Here is a 26,149-nt window from a genome sequence, read left to right on the forward strand (position 1 = left end):
GAATCTCAAATACCTTGGAATTAACCTAACCAAAGATGTGGAAGACCTCTATAATGAAAATTACAAAACATTTTTTTTTAAAAAGGAATAGAAGAAGACATTAAAAGATGGAGAAATCTACCATGTTCCTGGATTGGCAGGATCAACATCATCAAAATGTCTATATTACCAAAATAATATACAGATTCAATGCAATCCAAATCAAAATCCCAACAACTTTCTTAGAAATAGAAGAGGTGATACAAAGTTCATCTGGAAACCCAAGAGACTCCCAATAGCCAAAGCTATCCTGAAGTATAAAAATCAAGCTGGAGGGATTATTAAGCACATTCTCCAAGTATGTTGCATAGCAGCTGGACGCCTTTTGCATTATTACATATTTGGCTGGGAACATATAGGTTGATTTTCTTACAAACTTCCCACATTGTGGAATAAAGTAGCATTTTCTTAACTGTTACACAATAAAAACCAACGCCTTTTCCTCAATCCTGTCATCAGTCACCTAAAAAAAAAAAAACTTTATGCATTAAATCCCCTGCAGTTTATTCATACTAGAGAGCCCTCAGACTATTCTACATGATTTAGTTACAACACTAACATATTGCATTCATTCATTAAAAAAAATTTCTTGGGCCCGGTGTGGTGGCGCAGTGGTTAAGTCCTCGCCTTGCACGCCCGGGATCCCATATGGGCACCGGTTCTAATCCCAGCGGCCCCACTTCCCATCCAACTCCCTGCCTGTGGCCCGGGAAAGCAGTCAAGGACGGCCCAAAGCTTTGGGACCCTGCACCCGCGTGGGAGACCCAGAAGAGGCTCCTGGCTTTGGATCAGCATAGCATCGGCCCGTTGCGCTCACTTGGGGAGTGAATCATTGGACGGAAGATCTTCCTCTCTGTCTCTCCTCTCTGAATATCTGCCTTTCCAATAAAAAATAATAAAATAAATCTTTCAAAAAAATTTCTTGGGCTGGCACTAGAAATATTTATATGTATATTTCTTGGGTTTCTTCTCCAGTTGTTAGAATTACAAAAACAAGCAAACCATAACTTCTCTAAAATACATATGTAAAATAACAAAGACAAAATGTTACAGTTGCCAAGACTGGAGAGAAATCAAATGAGCACATGACTAAGAGAGCTAAACCAGCGATGGCAATGAGATAAGGCTTCCTACAAAAAGTGGTGCTTTAGCCAGGTACAAGAGGATACTATTCATTAATATAATGGAGGAGAAGCAGCAATAATTGCAGGTGTAGGGGAAAGAAAAATAATTAACCTACATAGGTTCATAGAATGGATCTCTGTCAAAACCGCAAATTAAGAAAGAAAACCAAAGTTAAAAATGCAAATTTTTGTATACATGGGAGAACCCCAGGGAATAAGTTCTCAAAGAGATAGCCTTGAATTCTACCTTGTACAGCATCTTCAACAAACAACAATAAACCTTTCAAGAAGTGATAAGACAAAGGAAAAGGACTTTGAATCTCCAGAGGCAGCAATTTGAAGGAGCACAAATAAATGCATGATAAAACCTAGTTAATAAAACTTGGTAAGGTCGATTCTTGTGGTCCCATGGCCAGGACATAAGGGTTCAAAGTTGTATCCAGTGGCTAATCTTTATTCTCCCTGGCAGAAGGTGGGGCAGGATACCATTTTCTTGAGTGGTACATGGCATTCTTTTTGGCAATGAAACTAAGCTTCAATAACATTTAATGAGTCTTACCTTACATATACCTAGGCTCTTAGTAGAGCCAATTTTTATTTCTAAGGGGCTTTGTGCATCTATCTCTTGCCTGGTTGTAGATAGTAATAAATACACACAGAAGCAACCCTAAAAATGAGCTGAGGTTTTTTTTTTTTCTTTGCTGAAAAGTATACCTCACTCTTCCTTCACTTCCTCACTCCAGACATTCACTTTCCTCTTCCAAATGTTGATCCTAAAGGTGGTCCTTCAAATACTTCCTCTATACAGTAAGCTCTGGACTGCAGTCAGTTTTCTGGAGAACATGGAATGTGACCCCACACAATCCCTTATAAAATGTAAAAGGCATTACAAATTTGGGAAACAGAAGACTATATGTAGAGATAGCAAAAAATTTAAAAAAACAAAAATCCTATTAATGTAGACAATGGGCATTCAGCCCCACATCAGAGTGCCTAGGTTTGATTCCTTCATTGGTTTCTGGTTTCAGCTTCCTGCTAATGCAGACCCTGAGAGGCAGCAGTGACAGATCAAATCACTGGGCTTCTGCCACCTTACCAGAGGTCAGGACTGAGTTCTTGTCTCCCTGCTTGACCTGATCCAAACAGACCTGGCTGTTGCCAGCATGTGAGCAGTGAACCAGTGGGGAAGTTCTACTTTTCTCTCTCTCTCTCCCCCTCCTACCCTCCTTCCCTCTCTTCCTTTTTTCCTCTCACATTCCCTCTCACTTTCCTTCTCACTGTCTCCCTTCAAATAAAATTTCTAAAGATATGAATTCAGCAGAATACACTTGCCTTAGAAAACGTTAGAAATGGTAAACTGGAAAAGAGGTCTATACAAGCTGCGATTCAAAATGGAGAAAGGGGGCCCAGTGCAATGGCTCAGTGGCTAAATTCTCACCTTGAATGTGCAGAATCCCACAGGGGCACTGGTTTGTCCACATCCCATCCAGCTCCCTGCTTGTGACCTGGGAAAGCAGTAGGGCATGGCCCAAAGCCTCAGAACCCTGCACTCATGTGAGAGACCTGGAGGAAACACCTGGCTCTCTGCTTTGGATCAGCTCAGCTCCAGATGTTGCAGCCTCTTGGGGAATCAGCTCCAGCTGTTGCAATCCCCTGGTGAGTGAACCAGTGGGTGGAAGATTTTTCTGTCTCTCCTCTCTGTAATCTCCCTTTCCAATAAAAATAAATAAATCTTTTTAAGAAACAGGGAAGAGGTTGAACTTAGACATAGTTTTAAAGATATTTGTTCCTCTGGTTTTTTAGAACTGGAGACCCAGGCAGAAGTATTGAGTTTTGATTTGTGGTAAATTTTGTAAGGATAGACCAAGGGTTGATATTTTTTAATGTCTAAGAAGTTTATATATTCATACATCAATAAATAAAAGCATTAATACTTCAAAAGATATAAGTGTTTAATGGTGAGAGTAAGCAACTAAAAAGCAGCAAATAATAACAGCAATCTCCAGCTCAGAAGAATATAATTAAAACAAAGCAATATGGGAAGTCCTTTTTTAAACATGAGATATTAAAACCAAGAAATTAACATTCATTGTTGAGACAATTTCATTTCTTGGAATCTATCCTAAAGAACAACTGCAAATACAGGAAATGTTTTGTTCTGTATTCTTTTTATCACGACATTAATTCAAATTGGAAAAACACGAAAACAAATAAATATGTATAGTATGCAATTGATGAGCTGCTCCACAACCATAGAAAGTAATTTAAATGAGTTCATAAAAATTTGGAGAATGTTTATAATTTAATGTGAAATATTCATATAGTCCAAATCTATTTTCTGTCATTGAGTAGAACATGTCTCTGACCAGACACTACTTGTAAATGATCATTCTCTGCATTTAAACAATTTTTTCTTGACAATTTAAGATACTGAAAGAATATTTTCTATATTAGTTTTACTCACTTTTAAGATGATTCTTATGTTGGTTATAACTAATTGATATACTAACTTTATCTAGGAATCACAATGAATGGTTCACTGGAATTTTGTTTGCAATACAACACAGCAGCAGATTAAATTATTCTACTATGCAGTGGATTCCAAGAATTTTACAGCTTTTAACCACTCCAAAGTTCTTTGAATCATTGCCCTAGATGTATTTGCTCTAGAAAAATGCAGTAAAAAGATTTCATTTACTGAGCTATCAAGAGGACTTTGCTATAATGTCACTTGACCCAAAAAAACCATCAACAGGAAAATTCAAGGGTGTTCTGGCAGGAGACTACACCCAGTAGCATAAGCTGTGGCAGGAAGAGCCACACTTAAAGCTATCTCTTTAACATCAGCTGGCTAGTCCCAGTGTTGCTCACTCAGTGTACAGCCAGAAGGTAATGGTTTTATGGCTTACACAAATATTTTAGAGAAAAATCCACAGTAAGGTACTTAAAAACACAGAAATATTTTTACTATATTTTTTATAGTCATAGAAAACAATTATTTTTAGTTTATGAAAGGCAGCTTTTATAGAGAGAAGGCAAAACAGAGAAATGGCCAGCCATCTTCTGGCTCAGTCCCCATATGGCCAGGAGCTCTTTCAGGTCTCCCACGTGGGTGCAGGGTCCCAAGGACTTGCTCCATCCTCCACTGTTTACCCAGACCACAAGCAAGGAGCTAGATCACAACTGGAACAGCTGGGACACAAACTGGAGCCAATAGGGGGATGCCACACCACAGGGTACAAGATTAACATGCAATGCCACCATGCAAGCTCCAGAAAAATAATTTTTGAGATGTTTAATATATTAATTTATTCAGAAAGGCAGAGAAATGGAAAGCAAACAAAGAGGGTGAGAGAGAACTCCAATGTGTTGGTTCACTCCCCAGATGCCTGCAAACAGCCCTGGGCTGAGCCAGGAACCAAAGGTTGGGCAATGTTAATTCAGTCCAGGTCTTCTACATCCATGGGAAGAACTTGATGACTAGAATCATCAAGACTGTTTCCCCATCTCTACATCATCACAAAGCTGGAGTCAGGACCTGGAATGAGGTATTGAACCCAGACACTCCAATGTAGGAAACAGGTATCCTAACTGGCATCTCAATAATATTCTTCTATTCAGAGAACAATAATTCTTGAGGGGAGAAATGCTTATCAGTTAATTTGATTTATGACACACTTTCTTAGTCTCATTGCCTTGCACGAGTATGATATATACACTCAAAGGAATGTAAAGAAAAGGCACTTGTATATTATAAAGAAATGTCTTAGTTCTCAGTTTTTTTCACCTCAACTCCAAATTATGGTGAGAAATAAATCAGCTGTCCTCTTTTCACATAGCTGTAAAAATTCATCCTTAATATATTAAAATATTTAAGCCACTGAAAAATTAAGTTTATAGGGGATTGCACTGTGGTGCAGAAAGTTAAACTGATATAAACAAACATACCAAATGGAAGTACCAATTCAAGTCCTAGCTGCTCCACTTTCAATACAGCTCCCTGCTAATGTGATTGGAAAATAAGTGTAAGATGGCCCACTTACTTGGGCCCCTGTCATCTATGTAGGAAATGAGTATGGAGTTCTAGGTTCCCTACTTCAGATAGGCCCAGCTCCAAACACTGTAGCTATTTTGGGAGTGAAACAGAAGATGAAAGATCTCTTTATTTCACATGCCCGTGCTCAATTGCTCTGCCTTAAAAAAAAAAAAATCTTAAAAAATAAAATGAAGATTGGGCCTATTGCAGCAGCCAAACAGCTAAAGTCCTCGCCTTGCATGTGCTGGGATCCCATATGGGCACTGGTTCTAATCCTGGTGGCCCCGTTTCCCATCCAGTCCCCTGCTTGCAGCCTGGGAAAGCAGTCGAGGACAGCCCAAAGCCTTGGGACCCTGCACTCGCATGGGAGACCTGGAAGAGCTCCTGGCTCCTGGCTTCAGATTGACTCAGCTCCAGCCTTTGCAGCTGCTTAGGGAGTGAATCAATGGATGAAAGCTCTTCTTTGTCTGTCCTCCTCTCTGTATATCTGAATTTCCAATAAAAATCAAAATAAGTCTTAAAAAATGAACATCATTACCTGTGTTTTCTTACTTTTTACATATAAATTTTATTGCCTTATGTCTTCTTGGTGGAATACAACCTTTTAAATAAGAAGACTGCAGACATTTGAGGAGTGAGCCAGAAGGAAAAATCTTTCTTCTCTTTCTCCATCTTTCCTCCTCTCTGACTTACAAAATAAATAAATAAATTGTAGGGGCCAGAAATGTGCAGGAGACTGGAACTCCATCTGGGTCTCTCACCTGAGTGCAGAGACCCAAGGACTTGGGTCATCAACTGCTGCTTTCCCAGGTTCCTTGGTAGTGAGCGGGATGGGAAGTGCAGTAGTGGAGACTCAAACAGTACCTATACAGGAGCTGGTGTTAAAAAATTGAACCTTAGCTGACTATACTGCAAGAATGGCCCCTACAATACTTTTTAAAAGAATTATTTATTTTTATTGGAAAGGCAGATACAGAGAGGAAGAGAGGAACAGAGGAAGATCTTCCATTCGCTGATTCACTTCCCAATATTCTGTTGACTGATTCACTCCCCAAGCGGGTACAACAGCCAGAGCTGCGCCAATCCAAAGCCAGGAGCTCTTCTGGGTCTCCCACATGGGTGCATGGTCCCAAGGAGTTGGGCTGTCTTCCATTGCTTTCCCAGGTCACAAGCAGGGAGCTAGATGGGAAGTGGTGCTGCTGGGATTAGAACCAACACCCATATGGGATCCTGGCAAGCGCAAGGCAAGGACCTTAAACACTAGGCTACTGTGCCGGACCCCTCCACAATATTTTTAAGAATTGTTTGGAAGCCAGCATTGCGGCACAGTAGGTTAAGCCATCACCTATAAGGCCTGCATTCCACATGAGTACTGGTTCAAGTCCCAGTTGTTCCACTTCCCATCCAGCTCCTTGCTAATGTACCTGGGGAGGTAGGAGATGATGGTTTCAGTGCTTGGACCCCTGTCACCCATGAGGAAGCCCAGGATGGACTTCCAGGATCCTGGCTTTAATATGGCCCAGACCTACCCATTGTGGCTATTTGGGAAGTAAACCAGCAAACGGATGTACACCCATTCACTCTCTCTGATTCTCTCTCTCTCCCCTTCTCTGTCTCTCTGTTTGCCTCACCCTCAAATACAAATATTTTTTTTAAACAGAAGAATTGCTTGGGGAGCTGCTTAATGATTAGTGATAAAATTTGAATAATCTTGTGGAAGGGATAATTACTATGGTTTTATTCACTGTATCATCAGCTACGTAATAACATCATTGGGTGTGCAATAAGGCTTTTAGGACATTTAGAAATGTCATTTAAAAATGTCAGCAACAGCACAACAATCAGATTTTTGGCAAGAACAAAGTATAATAATGAGAAATTCAATTTCTGATACAGGCAGTGCTAAGAGCTAAAATGGCCGCCGGGGGAGTTGGGGGTGAGGCAGGGGGAGCATGGCGGCTCCCATCACGGTAAAACTACTCAAGATCATAAAGGAGCCTGAAGAGGCAGTAAAAGTGCTAAAGCAGAAGCTAACAGCCAAGAAGGGCAGTGATGTTTACTACCGCATTTGTCCCTGGCTAGACAGAAACTCATCTAGACCAGCTGGGCCCTGACTGATGACGTCCCAGTTGGCGACTGTTACATAGACTTTGTTGTCGTCATGGTGACCAAGGCCCAGTCCAGCCAGTTTCCCACTACCGCCAGAAGCCTCGGCCGCTGCCGCTCGCACCTCTGTGAAAAGTTTTCCATCTTTCGCACCAGGCAACACCACCAGCATGTCTCAGTCCTCACAAAATCGCAGAGACAGCAACAACTCGTCAGAGTCGTCAGACTGCTCGACATCCTCACAATACTGGCCATGCGCAGCGAGCTCTTCAAGTAACAACCGGCATGAGGAAGATGCTGCCTCCACCCTGGTGACCGGCCCGCAGTACGATACCATCATCTCGGAACTCATGTCTATGGGCTATGAAAAAGAACTGGTCATAGCCGCCCTTGACGCCAGCTACAACAATCCGCACCGTGCCGTAGAATATCTGGTCACCGGAATTCCTGAGAACTCAGAGCTGGATCGTATTTCCATCCAAGAGGTCCAGCCGTGCCAACAGACCTCGGCGGCAGAGGCATTCAGAGTCATCCCTCTGGAGCGGAGGCGCAACCACCACCAGCTCCAAAATCTGCGGCAGGGGCTTCAGCAGAACCGGGAACTGCTGCCCACCATCTTCCAGCAGCTTGATCAGGAGAATTCTGAGGAGAACAGCCAGCATGAGCCCTACATTCAAAACATCACTGAACCCCACAGGGAGCTGGCAGATCTCTCAGAAACGGAAGAGGACATGGAGGATACATGCGAAGAAACAACACAAATCAACTACATCGAAGTGACAAAACAGGAGAAAGAAGTTATCGAAAGGCTGCAGGCTCTGGGCTTCACTGAGAGCGTCGCGATCGAGGCCTACATTGCATGTGAAAAGAATGAAAATCTAGCTGCCAATCTTCTCCTGAACCAGAGTTTTGAGGACAGTTAACAACAGCAATTCAGGAGGAGATGAGATCAGGCCAACCATCGCCTGGCCTCGGCAGTCATCATGTCATCAGCCGTGTTTACATGCAAGCCAAAGTGAAGCCCAGAGGCCACCACTGCGGCCCACCACTGACACCACGCCGTTTTTCCCCTGACACCCCATTTCCCGGTTTTCCCACCTGTGGGAACTTCAATAAATGAAACAATGCATATGTATAGTTGTGTTTATTTCGAATAAAAAAAGCAAATGCCCAGCTCCCCGCCATTACCCCATGCAAGATCTGTCCACATCCTGTTCCATTGCCCAAGCTGCATGGAGTTGCTGGCAGGACCAGCGAAAGCAGATGGTTCCCTCATGGGTTCTCTCCCAGTTCCCTGCAGCCAGATGGAGAGGTGGCTGCTTGCTTCGCCACCCTCTGAAGATCCCCTAGGACCCCCCTGCCCTGCTCTCTTCTAGAATTAGTGGAAGCCAGAGCCCCAACTTTGCTGTTCCACTAGAGCAGCTGAACTCTTCCCATCTGGAGTCAGCCCAGAGAGGCCCAAGTCCCCCCATCCACCCTCAGTTTGGCCTTGGCCTTGGCCACCAGCCTGAGGAAGGGATAACATCAGCTCTGGAGGCCAAGGCCACCCCCGCCCCAGAAATATGTCCCTGACAAAGGTTTTGAAGTCAATACATTTTTTAAAAACTAAATATATAAAATAAAATCCTGCTCAAAAAAAAACATCTAAAGTTCCTGCATCCAAGAGAAAGGAAGGCAAACGGCTCCCTAGGCTCCACAGACGGCACTCACCTGACAAACTGTAGATTAAATAAATTAGAAAATGGTGTTTAGGAACTCATGCAAGGACACATATGTTGCAGCTAACATTGTGGTACAGCAGGCTAAGCCATCACATGCAACACTGGCATCCCACATGAGTGCTGATTTGAGTCTTGGCTGCTCCACTTTCAACATAGATCCTTGCTATTGCACCTGGGAAGGCCATGGAAGCCTGAGTTCCTGTCACCCAAGAGGGAGACTCAGGTGGAGTTCTGAGTTCCCGGCTAGAGTCTGGCTTTTGCAACCATTTAGCTAATAAGCCAGTGGGAAGAAGATCTCAACCTCCCCTCTCTGTAACCCTGTCTTGTAAATACATAAATAAATAAATAGTCCTTAAAAAACTAACCCCTACACATAGCCAATTTCCTCAAGCTTCCATTAGAAGGCAACATTTAAAAACTCAATGGAAATATTTCCATTTCTTCATCTAGAGGCAAACTAAAGCAAAAAACAGAATAGGTGAGAAGTTAAAAAAAATACAAAGAGAACAAAAGAGGGAAAGAGTCGGTCAAAAGAGCACTAAAGAATGTTGACAGACTTGGGCCCGGCGGCATGGCCTAGCAGCTAACGTCCTTGCCTTGAATGTGCCAGCATCCCATATGGGTGCCGGTTCTAATCCCGGCAGCTCCACTTCCCATCCAGCTCCCTGCTTGTGGCCTGGGAGGGCAGTCGAGGATAGCCCAAAGCTTTGGGACCCTGCACCAGCGTGGGAGACCCAGAAGAGGTTCCTGGTTCCTGGCTTTGGATCAGCGCAGCTCTGGCCGTTGCGGTTACTTGGGGAGTGAATCAATGGGCAGAAGATCTTCCTCTCTGTCTCTCTCCTCTCTGTATATCTGACTTTGCAATAAAAATAAATAAATCTTAAAAAAAAAAAAAGAATGTTGACAGACCTGATGTGCCAGGAAGCAGATAGCCTAAAATAATTTGGAATTATTGCCTCTACCTTCCTTCTTGAGGCAAGGGAAAAATCGTAGCTCATGTTACTTAGAGACTGCTGTTGTATTTTATACCTCCTCTGATACGATGCAGGTAGTTAGCTAGTTTAGCTTCAGAAGTTGGAAGCCACACTTTCCATCTCCCTAAATAACACAGGAAGTACTTCCCCTCACACTGGATGTGAGGGCAATAACAGGTAGCTACTTCCCTTTCTACTTTCCAAGTTCACAAGAAGTCTGGCAAGGAAGAGGCTCTCTCTCTCTCTCTCTCTCTCTCTCTCTTCTTATAGATGCACAAGACAGGTAGACAAGTCTCTTTCCACCATATTTCCCTTTCTAGCTCACTCTCTTTTTGATGTGTCCCATGTGTGTCTGTGACCCCACCTTTTAACTAAACCTTACCACTTTCTTAAGCCACATTGGTGCCCATGCTTAAAAAGGCAAGAACAGGGTCTGGCACGGTAGCCTAGTGGCTAAAGTCCTTGCCTTGCATGTGCCAGGATCCCATATGGGCACCGGTTCCTGTTCCAGTGGCCCTGCTTCCCATCCAGCTCCCTGCTTGTGGCCTGGGAAAGCAGTAGAGGCACCTGCCATGGGAGAAGCTCCTAGCTCCTGGATGTTCAGATCAGCTCAGTTCTGGCTGCGCGGCCACTTGAACAGACTGCTTTTGGGGATATGTCCAGGACATCACAGTGAACAAATACAAGGTTTGTCACACACATTAGAATCTTCTCATTGATCAGCTTCTAGTGATCTAGCCATCCTTTTATCCCTGGTAAATAGAGAAAGACACACTTAGAAATAGAGATTTTTGCTGAACCCATTGGCCTGCTGGCTGATCAGAGTCCAAGGGAACAGCTAGCCCCGGGGGTGGGTTCCCAGGTGGCATGACTCAGGCTCGGTGGCCCGGGGCCCATCAGCCAGAACTTGGAGATAGGTGGTTCAGCTGGTCCATGCATGCGGCTTAGGTCTGGAGGCTAGAACCAATTGGCTCTTCATGTGCTCGGAGCCAGGTGGATCAGTTTGTTTAGGGGAAGGGCTTGGGTCTGAAGGCCTGAGCCCATCGGCCTGCTGGGTACTCAGAACCAGAGGGGGCCAGCTAGCCCCAGGGGTGGGCTCCCAGGCAGCATGGCTCAGGCTGGGTGGCCCAAGGGCTTCACCAGGCACCAATGACACCTGTGCCACCTGGTGGTGGGATCTTGAGGGGGGAACATAACAACCTTTTAAGGTTCAGGCCCAAGCAGCATAGCAGAGCTGGCGTAGTTAGCTCAGTACTGACCAATGCTGAATACCCCTCACCAGTGCACACTAAAGCTAGGGCAGCGGGCCTACCTGACAGGGCTACATCACAGTACTCACCAATGACTGTCGAAACAGGGGATGGTAATGTTAGGCTGGGCCATGGCATTAACCAGCATGCAAGAAAACTGAGTACGGGGGCAGATTCTGTGGGAGTATGTGGGCCCACCCCTATGATCTACAACTTTAGCTGGTTTGCTTGGAGCTGGGGGTTGTGACAGGCTGAGCTAGGCATGACCATGGAATCCCTGGACACTCATAGGTAGAGTTGTGTACATGCTGAGTTGGTGTACATTGTAGCATCTGCAGACACACCCAAGAACATGGTATGGGCAGGCCAGGCCACAATATCCATCACTCATACATATACAGGATGGAGGGGTATCCTATGACTCATAATGGCCTAGCACCGGCTGGCACGAGCAAGATCTGAGTCTGGGGGTGGGTCTGGTAGGGAAACCTGGGAAACTCCACCAGTGGGCCAGAGCTCCCACTGCTGAGCATGTGATTCAGGCCTGGTTGTTGGTCAGACAGGGCAGGATAGCTCCATTTGTCCACAAGTGTGTGTGGTGGTTTTGGAAGGGAGTAGACTGAGCAGGGCCAGGCCAGCCTTAGCTCACTGGTAAGTGCAGGAGCCAGGCTGGAACGAGGAGCATGCCGGGCTACGCTCTCACACCTGTTGGCTTGCATGAGCCAGGAATGGGAGTAGACTGGGCAGTGCCAGGCTATAGCACTTGCCAGCGAGAGTAGGGACTGGGGGCAGGCCACGTCAGGCCAGACTGCAGCAGCTGATGGCAAAGGTCAGGACAGGGAATTAATTATGCAGAGCTGGGTCACAGCATCCACTGAAATGTGCAAGATCTTAGGTTGGGAACAGGCCTGTTTGGGGAATTAAGGGGAAGCTCCAGCTAGGTTATGGTTCCCACTGGTGAGCACAAGAGCTGGAACAGGGGTGGTGGTCTGGCCTGGATGCAGCTGCAGTGAACCTCAGCATGGGCATGGACAGGGTCTGGGGCATGCATGACTGGGCTAGACTCTAGAAGCCACTGGTACTCATGAGAGTCAGAGTAGGTGTAGAACAGGCTGGGCTAGGTTTCCACTCACTGGGCCACACAAGAGCTGTGGCAGGGAATGGACTAGATGTGGCTGCGCTGTAACACTCAACATTAAGAACTAAATTGGGTATGGCCCAGTTACGTAAGCCTGCTGTCCTGCCAGGATACGAGGTGGACTAAGTTAGGCCAGGCCAAGGACCCACCGGTATGTGCAAGATCTGCCACTGAAAGGAGACCCAATAGAGGAGCTTGCGGAACTCCTTTGTCAGGGCACAGTCCCTGCAGGTGAGCACAAGAACCAAAGCAAGGAGCAGCCCAGAGCAGACCAGGTTACAGTACCTGCCAGCATATGTGGGTCAGGTATGGGGGCAGGCCAGGCTGGACCAGTTTATAACACCCACTGGTAGATCTGAGAACCAGGACAGGGTGCAGGATGGGCTGGGTCTGGCCACATCACCAGCCAGTTCACATTAGGGCCAGGCCTGGGGGCTGACTGTGCCAGGTCGTTCTAGCCAGCACAAGCTAGAATGGGAGCAGACCGGGCCAAGCCAGGCTGCAGCACCCACTGGCAAATGACAAGGTGAGACGGGCCACGCCAGACTGGGTCACAACACCCACCAGCACATATGAGACCGGGGCAGGGGCGAGCCTGGTAGGGGAGCAGTGAGGTCACATTTATGGGCCACTGCTCATGCTGGCGAGCGTGAGAGCTGGAACTAGGGGCAGACCAGGCTGGGCAGGGCTATAATACCTGTTGGCCTACATGTGAACTGGGTTAGGGGAAGAGCCAGGCTGGGGTAACTGTATCCACTGGTACAGGCATGAGCCAGAGTAAGGGCAGGTGGGTTGGGCTTTGCTGCAGCATCAGCTGGCAAGTACTGGGACTGGGGGCAAGTCCTGTCAAGCTAGACTGCAAAACCACCTAGAGAATGCAATATCCAAGGCAGGGAGTTGGTCCAGTGGGGAAAATGTGGGTTCCTCTCTGATGGGTTACAACTCCCACTGGAGAGCAAGAGAACCAGGACAGGAGGCAGGCCTGGCTAGACTGTGGCACCCACTGGCATGAGTATGCACTGGAGGGTGGAGCTGGTAGGGTTGAGTTATGCATCAATGCCCAATGATGTATACGAGAGCTAAATGAGAATTTGGGCAGACTGGACCAGTCTACTGCACATGTTGGCAGGCACAGGAACCAGAGCTGGGGAGATGGTCCAGTGAGAGTTATTGGGGGTCACTCTAAGCTGCAGCTCCTCCTGTGGTTCGTGAGGGTTGAGCACATGTTGGGCAGGGCTGGGTTGGGCTGAAACACGCATTGGTTTGCTGAGGATGGAGGACAGAACAAACTGATCAACTACCCCAGTGAAGCTTGACAGCAAATATCTGGGTCAATGGAGACTCTGAGGTGGACTATGACAGCCAATTGACCTTGGAAGGATTTCCTCATCCTTGGAGCAGTGATATCAGCAGCATCTCAGAACTACTGAAACCACATGAGCAGAACCCTCAGAAAATGCTCCATTGGGCCCGGCCCGGTGCGATGGTGTAGTGGTTAAGGTCCTCGCCTTGCACGCCCGGGATCCCATATGGGGATCTAATCCCGGCAGCCCCGCTTCCCATCCAGCTCCCTGCTTGCGGCCTGGGAAAGCAGTCGAGGACAGCCCAAAGCCTTGGGACCCTGCACCTGCTTCGGAGGCCCGGAAGAGGCTCCTGGCTTCGGATTGGCTCAGCTCCAGCCATTGCGGCTGCTTGGGGAGTGAATCATCGGACGGAAGATCTTCCTCTCTGTCTCTCCTCTCTGTGTATCTGACTTTACAATAAAAATAAAATAAATCTTAAAAAAAAAAAAAAAGAAAGGGCCCGGCGCAGTGGCGCAAGTGGTTAAAGGTCCTCGCCTTGCACGCCCGGGATCCCATATGGGCGCCGGTTCTAATCCCGGCAGCCCTGCTTCCCTTCCAGCTCCCTGCCTGTGGCCTGGGAAAGCAGTCAAGGACGGCCCAAAGCTTTGGGAACCTGCGCCCGCGTGGGAGACCCTGAAGAGGCTCCTGGCTTGAGATCGGCATAGTATCGGCCCGTTGCGCTCACTTGGGGAGTGAATCATTGGACGGAAGATCTTCCTCTCTGTCTCTCCTCTCTGTATATCCGCCTTTCCAATGAAAAAATAATAAAAATAAATCTTTAAAAAAAAAAAGAAAAAAGAAAATGTTCCATAATAGGGACCCTGTGATGACATCGGGTAGCAGTTCCCCATCCCACAGCAACAAACATATACAACAAGAAACAAGAAACAAAAGAATTAGAGATTTTCTTTATACATAGCAATTTCCCTTCCAAAAAGGGAACTTCTTTTCAGAAGTTCTGCAATGGCAGCTATTACTCAAAATAATCCTTATGCCAAAGAGGCATATGTTGGGATGGTATATTGTGGTCTGTTACATTAGAAACGGCAAAGAAGAAGTGAGTACATAATTGAAGTGCTTAGTAAGAGCTCAAAGTGGAAAGGATCCTGTTGGAACAGCTGGATAAATAACTGCAGTAGTAACCTCATGTAATCCAAAGATAATAGGGCAGAAAAAATTTTAAATGTGCTACTTGCTATTTCTGCTGGGACAGCAGGTATTGGTAAATAAACAACTATTTCCAGGCTTTTTAAAATATTTTATTTGGCAGGCAGAATTACAAAGAAAAGGGAGGACAGAGAGAAAGATCTTCCATCCTCTGCTTCATTCCCCTAATGGCCTCAATGGCCAAAGCTGAGCTGATCTGAAGCGAGGAGCCACGAGATTTTCCAGCTTCCCTGTGTGGTTGGCAGAGGCCCAAGAATGTGAGCCATCCTCCACTGCTTTCTCAGGTCACAAGCAGAGAGCTGGATAGGAAGTGAAACAGCCAGGACACCAAACAGTACCCATGTGGAATGGACAACACTGGTAGAGGCTTAGCCTCCTACACCATGATGGGTATTGGTCTCTTAAATTCGGCAGATTTGTTTTTTTTTTTAAAGATTTATTTTTATTATTTTTTATTGGAAAGGCAGATATACAGAGAGGAGAGACAGAGAGGAAGATCTTCCATCCAATGATTCACTCCCCAAGTCAGCGCAATGGCCGATGCTATGCCGATCTCAAGCCAGGAGCCTCTTCTGGGTCTCCCACGCGGGTGCAGGTTCCCAAAGCTTTGGGCCGTCCTCGACTGCCTTCCCGGGCCACAGGCAGGGAGCTGGAAGGGAAGCAGGGCTGCCGGGATTGGAACCGGTGCCCATATGGGATCCCGGGCGTGCAAGGCGAGGACCTTAACCACTTGCGCCACTGCGCCGGGCCCGGCAGATTTGTTTTAAAGACTTATTTATTTTTATTGGAAAGGTAGATATACAGAGAGGAAGATCTTCCATCTGAATGGTTCACTCCCCAACCAGCTGCAGTGGTTGGAGCTGAGCTGATCCAAAGTCAGGAGCCTGGAGCTTCTTCTGGGTCTCCCATGTGGATGCAGGGTCCCAAGGCCTTGGGCCATCCTCTGTTGCCTTCCCAGGCCACAAGCAGGGAGCTGGATGGGAAGTGAAGTAGCTGAGACATGAACTGGTGCCCATACGAAGATTTAGCCATTGAACCATAGTGCTGGGCCCAGATTTGTCAGTTTTGTTCTTTGTTCCTGAATTGTGGGCAAATGAGATTTTCAAACAGATTATTGAAAAATTAATAGAGTATGAATTCCTCTATGCCTGGGGACAGTGTTCCTAGGAGTCCTTTTCAAGGAAATTACTCCTTCCTGGGCTAAACATCTATTGTGACCATCCAAAGGATAATGACTGAAGTGAATCATTGGGATAAAAAGGCAACAGAGTAAAAAATCCAATGACTCCTGAGTCATGGCTGGGAATCCAAAGCAGATTATCTTTTATTTTATGATAAAGTTCCATAGACTCAGGGATTTCCCGTCTCCCCACTGATTTCCACTATATTAAAAAAATAGTATAGTCAAAGCAATTATTTTAAAAGATTCTTGTGCCACACGCCCTTCAGCAGTCTAGAAAATGTTTCTAAATGAGTACAAAGATTTAAGATTACAAAAGGAAACAAATTACACAAAACAGAATAATGAAAGTACTAAAAAACTTCATAATACAATAATAGATGTGATTCTTATTAGTGCGTTTAAATAACAGGGTCTAGCTTCATGACAAATTTTAAAGTATTATGATGATCACAACGGATTTTTCAAGTTATCTGAAACACTGCTGTATGACAAATGTCTGTGGGTTTTGTTGATGAGAAAATCACTGGTATTCTTAACATTGTAGACATTGATTACTTACATTCATAATTAAAAGAAATGCTCATTTCAGTTAAAATCCAGTGAAAACAAAGATGTAAAATTTTTCATGTTTATGATTATAGGCTGGGCCCAGTGTGGTAGCCTAGCGGCTAAAGTCCTCATCTTGCATGTGCCAAGATCCCACATGGGCACCGGTTCATATCCCCGCTGCTCCACTTCCTATCCGGCTCACTGCTTATGGCCTGCGAAAGCAGTCAAGGATGACCCAAAATCTTGAGACTCTACACCTGCATGGGAGCCCCGGAAGAAACTCTTGGCTCCTGGCTTCGAATCAGCTCAGCTCTGACCATTGCGGCCACTTGAGGAGTGAATCAGCAGACGGCTCTGTCTCTCCTTCTCTGTAAATTTAACTTTCCAACAAAAATAAACATATTTTTTATAAAAGATTGTAGCTTTGTTGCCCGTGTTGTGGTACAGTGGATTAAATTACTGCATGTGACCTTGGCATCCCATGTAGGCATTGTTTCAAGTCCCCCCTGCTCTATTTCCCATTCAGCTCCCTGGAATCCAACTGTGAAAACAGCAGAAAATGGCCCAAGTGCTCAGTCCCCTACCTTCCGCATGGGGATCCCGGATGGAGTTCCAGGCTCCTGGCTTCATCCTGGCCCAGTCCCAGCCATTGCTCTCAACTATGAAGTGAACAAGCAGATGAAATCTCAATCTCAATCGCTCTCCCTCCTCTGCCTTTCAAAAAACAAAAAAACAAAACAAAACAAAAAAACAAAAAAACAAAGCAAAGCAAAACAAAAAACCTTTAAAAAGATCTTGGATTTCCCTGAATTCTTCAAACTGATCTCAATGAATGAGCTTCTGGTTATAAAAAATATGGTTTTATTGCACAGCTCCCATACTAGGTCTGTTCTCTGCATCCTGACAAAACTCCCATTATACACTAAGTAAATTATCCAGAGATAATAATCAAGCCTTTCCAGACCCTCGCATCCTCAAATCATACTTAAGTGGTCATGAGCATAGGCAAAGCCTGACAACTCTGCCGCTTACACAGGATCTGTTTCCTACCCATAAATAACTGCCCTGTCTCTGATAGCCCTGCCTAGAACACTGACACTTTGAACTGCAGCAATCATGCTTTCAGCTTTTGCTTCTCTCCTGGGAAAAAAATTTTAATTCTTTTTTCTTAATCTGCCACAAATCTAAACTGGAAGGATTTCTCCGGACACAGTATTCTACACTGATAGATAAGAGCTGTTAGCTGTTAGCTGCAAATCTTTATTGCAAATGTGAAAGCAATTAATGATGATAGCCAGCTTAGTCATGCCCAGATTTACCCACTCAAACTGTTCTAAAGAACTTTCACCCTCATGCGAAGATTCTCGTGACCGATAACAGGTCACAATTTCTCCTTTGAACATTCTTTTCCAACTCAGCAAATTTAGGCTGGGACACTCACTGCGCATGCACACCATGTTTACAACCTCAGCTCTGAAATACCTGGAATGTACTCAAGCAAAAAAACTGCTAAGTTTAAATTAAAAAAAAATACAACATAGAATATGGCTACAGCTACAAAATCTTGCTGCCACCATATTCATTGTAGGTTGCATTGTGACAGCTCACCATCGATCAGCTTCAACTGTGATAAGAAATACATGACACTCATTTCCCTTAGCATAATGGTTTCCAGTTGGGCCCATTTGGCCACAAAGAACTGCATTTCGTTGTTGTTGTTTTTTTTTTAATAGCTGAGTAGTATTCCATGGAGTAAATGAACCATAGTTTTCTTATCCAGTCTTCTGTTGATGGGCATTTTGGTTGCTTCCAAGTTTTTGTAATTATTGATTGTGCTGCTATGAACATAGGGGTGCATGTTGGTTTCTACATCCCAACTGCCAAGGAGACCACAGGGAATTGGAGTGCCTTTGGAGGCCACCACCATTTGGATCTCCCACATGGGATGGAAGAAGCCCAAATCCTTCCTCACAGGATCCAAGGTCATCAGAACAACAGCCAGGAGCCCTGAGCAGTCCACAGAAACAGAACAGTAAACTTCCTTCGGGACTAGGGAGAGGAGCTTTCTCTGGTCCTTACTTAGTTCCAACTTTGGATCCCTACCCTCTCTTGCAATGACCATCAGGGTCACTCCGGAGGCCCCCCGCCCTCCCCCCCAAAATTAGACTAGATAGACAGAGAACAACAAGGAAAGCTTAGAACCAGACAGGAAATGGTCAGCGTGGACTCACACACACCTTACTAGGTAGGACACAAAAATTAGTTACTCCTCACTAAGGTATTGAAGATTTCTCTGCACACCCCTCCTAAAACTGTTCTGCACCTCAACTGTTGACATATGCCTTGTTAGAGTTATAAGCCAGTTTAGACTATCCTAAAATCTACCAAGTTCAGTAAAATTATGCTTCAACACTATAAACTGCTAAATACTAAAATGAAAATAGACACAAGACAGCTGAATAGTACCCTATAGCCATTTTAAGGTGGATAGAAGCCAGTTGTATATAAACTAAAATTGAAATGTCAATGAAGTAGTCACAGGATGTGGTTAAGAACTTGCATTTTTTTAACATATTGGTTACTCAATACTATGTCAATTAATTCCACAATATTGTAAATTGTTGATGTTATGTTGGGGCTTTTAATTGATCAGGATGATATTCTGCCAGCTCTGCCTTCAGACCAGAGATGGTCTCCCCAAGAAACCGTTGAATTTATCTGGACAATAAGATGCTGGACTCTATGCTTGGTATATGCTTGCAATGAAAGAATCTTGACTGAATTTGAACTGTAATACTGCAACAAGGTGGAGGAATCCACCATGGGAGGAGGGTATGGGGAGGGGTTGGGGGAATCCCAGAGCCTATGAAACTGTGTCACATAATGCAATGTAATTAATAATAATAATAATAATAAACTTGCAAAAAAAATACATGACAAACTTAGCGAGGCTTTTTGAATACACTTTAAAAGGAGGAAATATTTTCCACAGTGTGACTTAAAAGAACCATCAATGGGTGCTAAAGCACCCCAAAACTAGCCACTACTTGGGGAAAGTAATGTTGCTTAAACGTAACAACTGGGTAGGGGTTGCAGTCTAGTACATTGGGCTGCCTCCTGTAGCACCAGCATCCCACACAGACCTTGGTTCGAGTCCTGGTCTCTCCACACGTGCCTGGAAAAGCAGCTGAGGACCCTGCACTCATGTGGAAGACCCAGAAGAAACACCTGACTTCTGATCTGGCCTGGCCCAGCACTAGCAGATGTGTCCATTTGGGTGTGTCTATTTTGCGAGTGAACCAGCAGATAGAAGACTGATTTATTCTCTCTCTCTCTCTCTTTCTTTCTCTTCCAAACTGTAACTTTGCCTCTCAAATAAAAAAATCTTTAAAAATCGAAAAGAGAACTCATAGCTGAGGAGCCGGCACTGTGGCACATGGGAATCCCTCACTGAAGTTTTGGTTCAGAAGATCTGTCTCTCCCTCTCTCTGTCATTCTGCTTTTCAAATAAATGAATCAAACAAACAAGCAATCACTCTTTTAGAGAGATTCCAGCTAACAGCTAGAGCTACAGACGGCGGCAAGTGAAGCTGTAGTGACAGGGAGGCAACTATGGCCATGACCTAGGCTAAATAGGGGATGAAGGGCACTGAGAAATGCTGATAATAATGGAATAAACACCCTGACCCTTCTCTCCTGCCCTTTAGTCTTGCACTCCCATGGTCCAACCCAACTAGAAGCTAAAAAGCAGTAACCCCCAACAGGATGCATGCCATGAGGGTCAGAGCAGGGCAGAGAAGGGTGGAAAAACACTGCGGAGGGAAGACTGGAGAAAGACCAGCATATGCCCTCAGCACTTTTGAACACTGTTGATACAAAAACAGGCTGAGGAAATTGAAGGCAGTTATCTGGTTTATAATTTAAGTCCCACTTACGATGATGCTTTTAAGAGAGATCTTGTTTGCTGAGAGCTCCATATTGATCAAATTGTGTAGATAATTGTTTGTTTACCTACCATTTTACTTTGCCTTCCTGGTCCCAGTCAGTGGGCATGCCTGGAGCTGCAACCTCTTAACTGAGGCTGATTTGAACTTAATTGCTTATCACTCAAAGGGAGGGCACTGCCTGGATTTTTTTTTTTAAGTCCTTCTTGCTGTTCAAATTGCGTCTTGAAATAATGAAAGTTAAAGGGATGCTTTAAAGAAGAACCTGAACTTAAGATTGCCTAGAGCTACATGATTCAGAGGATTCTCTGGCTCTTGACTATTTAGGTGAAGAGAAGAGTAAACATGTTCATAAATGTCAGACATAGCCCCTGTGGGAGCTATTGATGCAGACAGCCAGAGCCAGCATTAAAAAAAAAAAAAAGCATCCAAAGGGCTTGCCTTAATATCATTAAGGACCAAAAGTCTGAGAAAGAGCTGAGGGTAATGTGTTTAAAAACTCTTACCTTTCCCTGATCCGTTGCCTGGCACACAAGGACTTCTTCGAAGGGCCAGCAGCTCTTGAGGTCCCAACAGAAACTTGCCTTTCAGCCAGTGGGCAACAGGGATGATGCACTTCCTATGTCGCCACATGGCACATGCAGTGCCTCACTCTTGAGTTTAAGTCACCCGTCACTTAATAAGGAATCTAACCACATACATTTCTTTTTCTTATGTCTGGGAAACTCCTTCCAATATAAGGATATACTTCAGATTATTATTTTTTTCCCGTGTGCTTTTGTCCCTGTCCCCTCTTCATTCTCACTGATACAGTAAGGACCAAATTCATTATTTTAAAAAAAATATTTATTTATTATTTTTAAAGATTTATTTAAATTTTTATTGGAAAGTCAGATATACGAAGAGGAGGGACAGAGAAGAAGATCTCCCGTTCCCGCAACAGATGGAGCAGCGCTGATCCAAAGCCAGGAGCCAGGAGCCTCTTGTGGGTCTCCCATGCAGATGCAGGGTCCCAAGGCTTTAGGCCATCCTCTACTGCTTTCCCAGGCCACAAGCAGGAGCTGGATGGGAAGTGGAGCTGCTGGGATTAGAACCAACACCCATGTAGAATCCTGCCATGTACAAGGTAAGGACTCTGACCATTTGGCTACTATGCTGGGCCCAAGGACCAAATTCACTCATTTGCGCTACACTGAAGACCAAATAATGGTACGTAAAAAATATTCAGGGGTAAGTAGCTAGCATAATAATCCAGACACTTGTGTGTCCCATATCAAAGTACCTGGGTTCAATTCCCAGCTCTGGGTTATGACCGCAGCTTCCTACAATTACAGATCCTGACAAGAGGTGGTGATGAGAGTAACTCACTGGGGTCCTGCCTCCCTTCTGGGAAGCCTGGATTGAGCTCCTGGCTCTCAGCTTCCGCCTGACAGTCTTGACAACTTGCAAGCATTAGGAGTGGGAACCGACAGACGGGAGCTCTCTTTCTGTGACTCTCTCTTCCTGTCTCTACTTCTCGAATATATCCATTTTAAGAAACATTCTCTCCTAGAGATTAGATGAGACGGAGCATAGGAAAAAATTGGAAGAGATGGTAAAATGGAGATCAAACGGAAGAGGAAAGAGTTTAGAATGGGAGCAGGAAACTTTCTATAACCATGATTAGACTGAAATAAAAATAAACAGAGGGGCTGTTTTGAGCGTGGAGTCCCTTTCTGCCAACTCTGCCAGCTCATAACCTATGGACAACCACACTTCAACAGTATCAGACATTTCAAAGTCTCTTTCACTCACCCCTGCTCCCATCCAACCAAACTATGAGGGCAGGAGATAAGAAAAGAGAATTTCAGCCCTCAGTAAAATGGAACTGAACATGACTGGCTGGAATTATGCTCCTTGAACAAGACAACAGTAGACACACATTTAACTGCTGCATTTTCATTTCAAGAACTATAAAAGAAGGACTGAGCTCAACCACTGTGAATGAAAAGCCTAAATAACAGTGGTTTAACAAAAAAGCATATTATATAAAATAAGTCTAGAAATGCATGCACTCCTTCCAATTAGTGTACCAGCTTCCTTCTAGCTCATGGTCTCAGGTGGCAATGTGTGTTCTTGCTTTTGTGTCTATAAGCCAAGGAGCAGGAAGGAGGAAGGAAATGAGAGGGGGCAGTTCTTCCCTGTAAGAAAACTTCTGGGGCTCAGCGCGATGGCGCAGTGGTTAAGGTCCTCGCCTTGCATGCCTGGGATCCCACATGGGCACCGGTTCTAATCCCGGCAGCCCCGCTTCCCATCCAGCTCCCTGCCTGTGGCCCGGGAGAGCAGTTGAGGACGGCCCAAAGCTTTGGGACCCTGCACCTGCGTGGGAGACCCAGAAGAGGCTCCTGGCTTTGGATCAGCATAGCATCGGCCATTGCGCTCACTTGGGGAGTGAATCATTGGATGGAAGATCTTCCTCTCTGTCTCTCCTCTCTGTATATCCGCCTTTCCAATAAAAAAACAATAAAAATAAATCTTTACAAAAAAAAAAAAAACTTCTGGAGTTGGCATTGTGGTGCAGCTGATTCGGCTGTTACCTACAATTCTGGCATCCCACGAGTGCCAGTTTAAGTCCCTGCAGCTCCACTTCCAATCCAGCCCCGTGCTAACATAACGCACCTGGGAAACTAGTGGAAGATGCCCAAAAGCTTGGGTCCTAGCCACCTATGCAGGAAACATGGATGGGGTTCATGGCTCCAGCCACTGGTGTAGCCCAGCCCTGAATGCTGCAACCATTTGATGACCAAAACCGTGGATAGAAGATCTCTCTCTCTCTCTTCTGTTCTCCCTCCCTCCTTCCCTCTCCCGCCTCTGCCTTTTAAATAAATAAAATAAATCTTAAAATATTAAAAGAAAAAGAAAACTTGGAAGTTTGACTTGACATTTCCAATACTATCTGTTGATTAGAAGTTAGTTGCGGGTGCAATAGTGTAGTGGTTAAAGTCCTTGCCTTGAATGCGTCAGGATCCCATATGGGCATCGTTTAATTCCATTTTCCACAAACATTTTAGGGGTTGGTACTGTAGCATAAAGGGATAATGCTGGGATCTCATATGGGTACTGCTTCAAGCCCAGGCTACTCCACTTCCAATCCAGCTCCTGGCTAGTATGCCTGGAAAGGCAGTAAAGATGGTCTAAACCGTTGGGTCCCTTTACTCACATAAAATACCCAGATGAAGCTCCTGGCTCCTGTCTTTGGCCTGTCCTAGCCCCAGCTATGGCAGTCATTGGGGGGAGTGAACAAACAAATGGAAGACCTTTCTCTCTCTCCCTCTGTCTCTACACTACTGCCTTTCAAAAAAAATTAAAAATAAATAAAAAATAATAAGGCCCTTTGTATTTGTACTACATATAGAAGATGTAATTTCCACAAACCATTCAGGGACTGACTTAATTCACAGCTGGGCCCAATCAAGAAGAGCTACTGCTATCATGGCCAACGACATGATTTGCATGACTCAGGGGGAAAGGAAAGGCAGAGCTCCTTGGTCAAAACTGACATCCATAAGGCTATAAGCAAATGGAACAAATTTTGGATGACAAGTGACATGCAAACTACCCCAGTCTCTTCAGCTCATATGCATACTCCATATCCCTAGTTTCACTGGCTTTGTTTACAAAATGTAGGTTTAGGAAGCCAGTATGGTGGCTCAACAGGACAATCCTCTCTGTAGCAGCAACATTCCATGTGGGCACTAGTTCATCTCCCGCCTATTCTACTGCACATCCCATCCAGCTCCCTGTTTATGGCCTGAGAAAACAGGAGAGGATGGCCTAAGTCCTTGGGATCCTACACCCATGTGGGAGACTCAGGGCAGGCTCATGGCTTTGGATCAGCTCAGCTCCAGCTGCTGTGGCCATTTGGGGAGTGAACTAGCAGATATAAGGGGTATGTGTGTGTGCTTTCTCCACTCTGTAAATCTACCTTTCAAACAAAAAAAAAAATCTTTAAAAATGCATTTTTAAAACAAAAGTTAAGGGCCTGGCGCGATGGTGCAGTGGTTAAGGTCCTCGCCTTGCACACCCAGGATCCCATATGGGCACCGGTTCTAATCCCGGCAGCCCCGCTTCCCATCCAGCTCCCTGCCTGTGGCCCAGGAAAGCAGTCAAGGACGGCCCAAAGCTTTGGGACCCTGCACCCGCGTGGGAGACCCAGAAGAGGCTCCTGGCTTGGAATCAGCATAGCATCGGCCGTTGTGCTCACTTGGGGAGTGAATCATCGGACAGAAGATCTTCCTCTCTGACTCTCTTCTCTGTATATCCGCCTTTCCAATAAAAAAAAATTAAAAAATAAATCTTTAAAAAAAAAAGAAGTTAACAATTTCAGAAGAACGATAGCAGGACACGAAGGGTAAGGCACTGTGTCTGCTCAGATAACATGCCACTATGCTACTCACCTCTCCAAGAAAGTACTCTACGGCTAGCATCGTGGTTCAGCAGATTAAATCTGATACTTGCAATGTCAGCATCTCTTATCAAAATGGCAAGTTAAGTCCAATCTGCTCCACTTTTGATCCAGCTTCCTGTTATAATACTTAGGAAAGCAGTGGGAGATGGCACCAGAATGTGGGCCCCTGATATCCACGTAAGAGTGAAGGATGGTGTTCTGGGATCCTGGCATCAGTATGGCCCTTCCCCAGCCATTGCAGCCATTAGGGAGTGAACTGGTGAATAGAAAAAAATCTGTCTCTCCCACTCTGCCACACTGTTTTTCATGAAAGGGCTTGGCCCATCGTGAGCCCAAGAACCAAGATTGGGAGCAGCCCAGACCAGGACAAAATACGGTACCCACTAGCATACATTTGGTGCAGGTCAGGGGCAGGCCAGACTGGGTCAGTCCATATCACCAACTGGTGAATCCGAGTGCCAGAATGGAGTGTGGGTCAGGCCGGGTCAGGGTGCAATACCAGCCAGTCCACATGAGGGCTGGGATTGGGGGCTGGCAGGGCTGGGCTAGGCTGTAGCCCCCACCAGCATGAGTTGGAATTGGGGGTGGGCCTGGCTTGGCCCACCAGGCTGAGGTGAGGGGACTGTGACTGGGCCGCAGCGCCCAACCAGCACATGTGAAACATGGGTGGTGATGGGGATAGCGCCCACCCTGCTGCTGAGCCACTATTCCCACTGGTGAGCATGAGAGCTGGAATGGGGGCAGATCAGGCTGGGCAAGGCCACATCGAATGGCCTACATGTGAGCTGGATCATGGAAGTCAGGTTGGGCTGATTATACCTTCTGGTACATGCATAAACCAGGGTCAGTGTGGATTGATTGGGCTTTGCTGTATCATCAACTGGTAGATGCTGGCACAAGGGCCAAATTCTGTCAGGCGCAGGCATGGCCTAGACAGATGGTGGCACCCACTGGCACCAGTGTGGATTGGATAGTGGGGCTGGTTGGGATGAACTGGGCTTCAATACCCATCAACATGTATGAGAGCTGAATGGGATGTGGGACAGACCAGACCAGTCTGCTGTATACTGGCAAGCACAGGAACCAGGGCAGGGGCGGGCCTGGTGGGGGTTTTTGTGGGTCACTCCA

At 45.5% G+C, this 26,149-nt stretch overlaps 1 protein-coding gene across 1 annotated transcript; it reads left to right on the plus strand.

Moving 5' to 3' along the window:
• Positions 1-7,475: 7,475 nt before the first annotated feature.
• On the plus strand, positions 7,476-8,228 carry LOC121166709 (UV excision repair protein RAD23 homolog A-like). The gene has a single exon (XM_040995959.1). The coding sequence runs from the start codon at positions 7,476-7,478 to the stop codon at positions 8,226-8,228; it is 753 nt and encodes a 250-aa protein (XP_040851893.1).
• Positions 8,229-26,149: the final 17,921 nt, after the last annotated feature.

The sequence above is a fragment of the Ochotona curzoniae genome, unplaced genomic scaffold, assembly GCF_017591425.1.
Source record: "Ochotona curzoniae isolate NIBS_2020 unplaced genomic scaffold, NIBS_Ocur_1.0 patch215, whole genome shotgun sequence".
Lineage (NCBI taxonomy): Eukaryota > Metazoa > Chordata > Mammalia > Lagomorpha > Ochotonidae > Ochotona > Ochotona curzoniae.